General features: G+C 35.9%; 1 protein-coding gene across 1 annotated transcript; it reads left to right on the top strand.

Moving 5' to 3' along the window:
* Positions 1 to 942: 942 nt before the first annotated feature.
* Positions 943 to 2,382, top strand: LOC18040102 (zinc finger protein 10). The gene has a single exon (XM_006429084.2). It carries the CDS (start codon positions 1,128 to 1,130, stop codon positions 2,046 to 2,048), a length of 921 nt encoding a protein of 306 aa, XP_006429147.1. The 5' UTR covers positions 943 to 1,127; the 3' UTR covers positions 2,049 to 2,382.

Below are 2,382 nucleotides of genomic sequence, written 5' to 3'. Positions count from 1 at the left end.
ATTACTAATTTGTGTAATAATAGCTTGTTATTAATTACATACGTACGTAACGACAGTAAAGTAATAATTTAATTTAAAATGTTAATTTAGTTTAATGCAGGGCAGATTATGAGCAATGTAAATGAATAGAAGAATTTATAACAAAACATGATGCAACAAAATAATCCGGAGTTCCATTTTATTGAAGAAAATTGCTGGAGAGCCCACTAATAAGTTCCATTTTGCACTTTTCACGAATAAGTAGTATCCCAACTCGACGTTACAATTTCAAGTGACAATGTAGTGTATATTCATGTTGAATGGTAGATGGAGTATTAAATAAATTTTCAAGTAATGAAATTGGTTATTCAACAGATGAGTGGTATGTACGTAGCATGTGCTTAGAAATATTAGGATATAACTTAGAAAAACTAGTAGTTAATTATTCGAAGTAAATTCTTCGAAGTGTAGGGACTATGGAGGGAGTTCACAATTGCCATAGAGTCAGGGATTAAGAATGAACTTACCATTTTGAAATAGTGAAGGCAAATGGGTCATATATAAGACAAAACAAAATGAAAACTAATTAAAGTCTACAGATTGACATATTGTAGAAATGGAGAAGGTATAAATCCTAATGTCACGTATTAAGGATGAAATGTGTAAATTTAAATCATTATGTCACATGAACTGAAAAATCTTTCTTAGGAGATTTCAGTCAGATTATCACAGTTTGTCTGTAAGCCGCTACACTACAGCGATGCACTCTCCTATGAACCCACAGTTGTAATTTTCCATACCATATGTTAGCTAGCTAGCTTTCTCCTCTCAATCTCAAAGAAAATGAGAAAAATTAAAGAAATATTGATTAAAAGCATTAATCACAGTTGCTAATTTTAAGCTGAAAACCAGATATATACAACAGTACTTTGGTAGACAAGGTAGAGTACCCACCAACACAGCTTCCTTAACCAAGCAATCAATATTTCCTAACCCTTTTTATTATTCTTTACAATTTCCACATCAAGTCTCCGACTTATAGACTCTCGCTATGATTAATTTCCATCTCAATTCTTGTTATCTTCCCACTTCGAGCCTTTGTTAAATGCCCTTTTTCATATAGAAGAAGAACTCATCAGCTTAGTGTAATGGAGCAAGCAGGGTATTGCTGGATGTGGAATAAGCGAAAACATGATCTGAATTCTCATTTTCCATCGACAAATTCATACGATGATTCATGGGAAGAACAAGCTTTTGCTGAAGATGCAGCAGGGCCTCTAGGTGGGTGCATATGGCCTCCAAGATCTTATTCTTGCAGCTTTTGTAGGAGGGAATTCAGGTCAGCTCAAGCTCTTGGTGGTCATATGAACGTCCATAGGAGGGATAGAGCAAGACTAAAGCAGTCTTCCTCTTCAAATCCCCAAAATGAAATTCATCATCATGATCATCAGTTTCAAAATAACAACGATCATCACCTTCAAAATAATAATCATCCTTTTGCATCTTTGGGGTTTCATCAATACCCATCTCAGCAGCTTTGTAACTTTGTTTATAACCCTAGCCCTAATTCCGATCCTGTTGTTATTGCATCATCATCTTCACCTTCTAGGGTGGTTTCTGCTCCTCCATCTACTCAAAAGACTCGTCCAGACAAGACCTTTGTTATTCCTTCTTTATCTTCTCCAATTGCGCAAGAGCAACAACACAAGAGGTCTCCTATTTCTTCCCCTAAATCTTGTTCAAATTCGGTGGCTGACAAGAATAATTCCACAATTGTAAAATCAGCGTGTAGGGTTAAGGCAGATTATGTTAAAACAGATTTGTCTGTGAGCTTGAATTTGGTTGTTCGACGAACACGCCCAACTTTATCTACTGGCAAGGAGGCAGCTGTTGGATGCAAGAGAAGGAGAACTGAAGCATCATCACTACCTTTCTTCCTCAAGCCATGTTCATTCGATCATGATAAAGATCATCTTCAATCAGAAGAACACAAAATACTTAACCCTAGCTCAATTGAGGACTTGGATCTTGAGCTCAGGCTTGGTGACCCGCCGCCTAAGGTAAAGTAATATATAGAAATAAGAGTGCCTCATAATAGTTTCCGTTCATTTGTGCTTTCCTTTTCGTATTTCTTCTTTGATCCTGAGGTTACAGAGCCTCATGCTTTCACATATATCAATTTGGTCTCTCCAGTCATGAATTTCAAGCGTGCAAAAATAACACAAAGTTCCTTTTTCAGCCTTTCTTCAAAGAAACACATCACAGTCAACACATCTGAGCATTGTTCTTTAAATTCTCTATATGTAGATAACATAGTAGTTTCCGGTTTCATCGATATACATTAAAATATTTGAACCATAAGAAATTGTGATTGATAAATCCTATGCATCCTTCTTTTCGTTA

This window comes from Citrus clementina, unplaced genomic scaffold (assembly GCF_000493195.1).
Source record: "Citrus clementina cultivar Clemenules unplaced genomic scaffold, Citrus_clementina_v1.0 scaffold_6, whole genome shotgun sequence".
In the NCBI taxonomy this organism is placed as follows: Eukaryota; Viridiplantae; Streptophyta; class Magnoliopsida; order Sapindales; family Rutaceae; genus Citrus; species Citrus x clementina.
The sequence above is the reverse complement of the archived record's forward strand: the minus strand, read 5'-3'. Positions and strand labels throughout refer to the sequence as shown.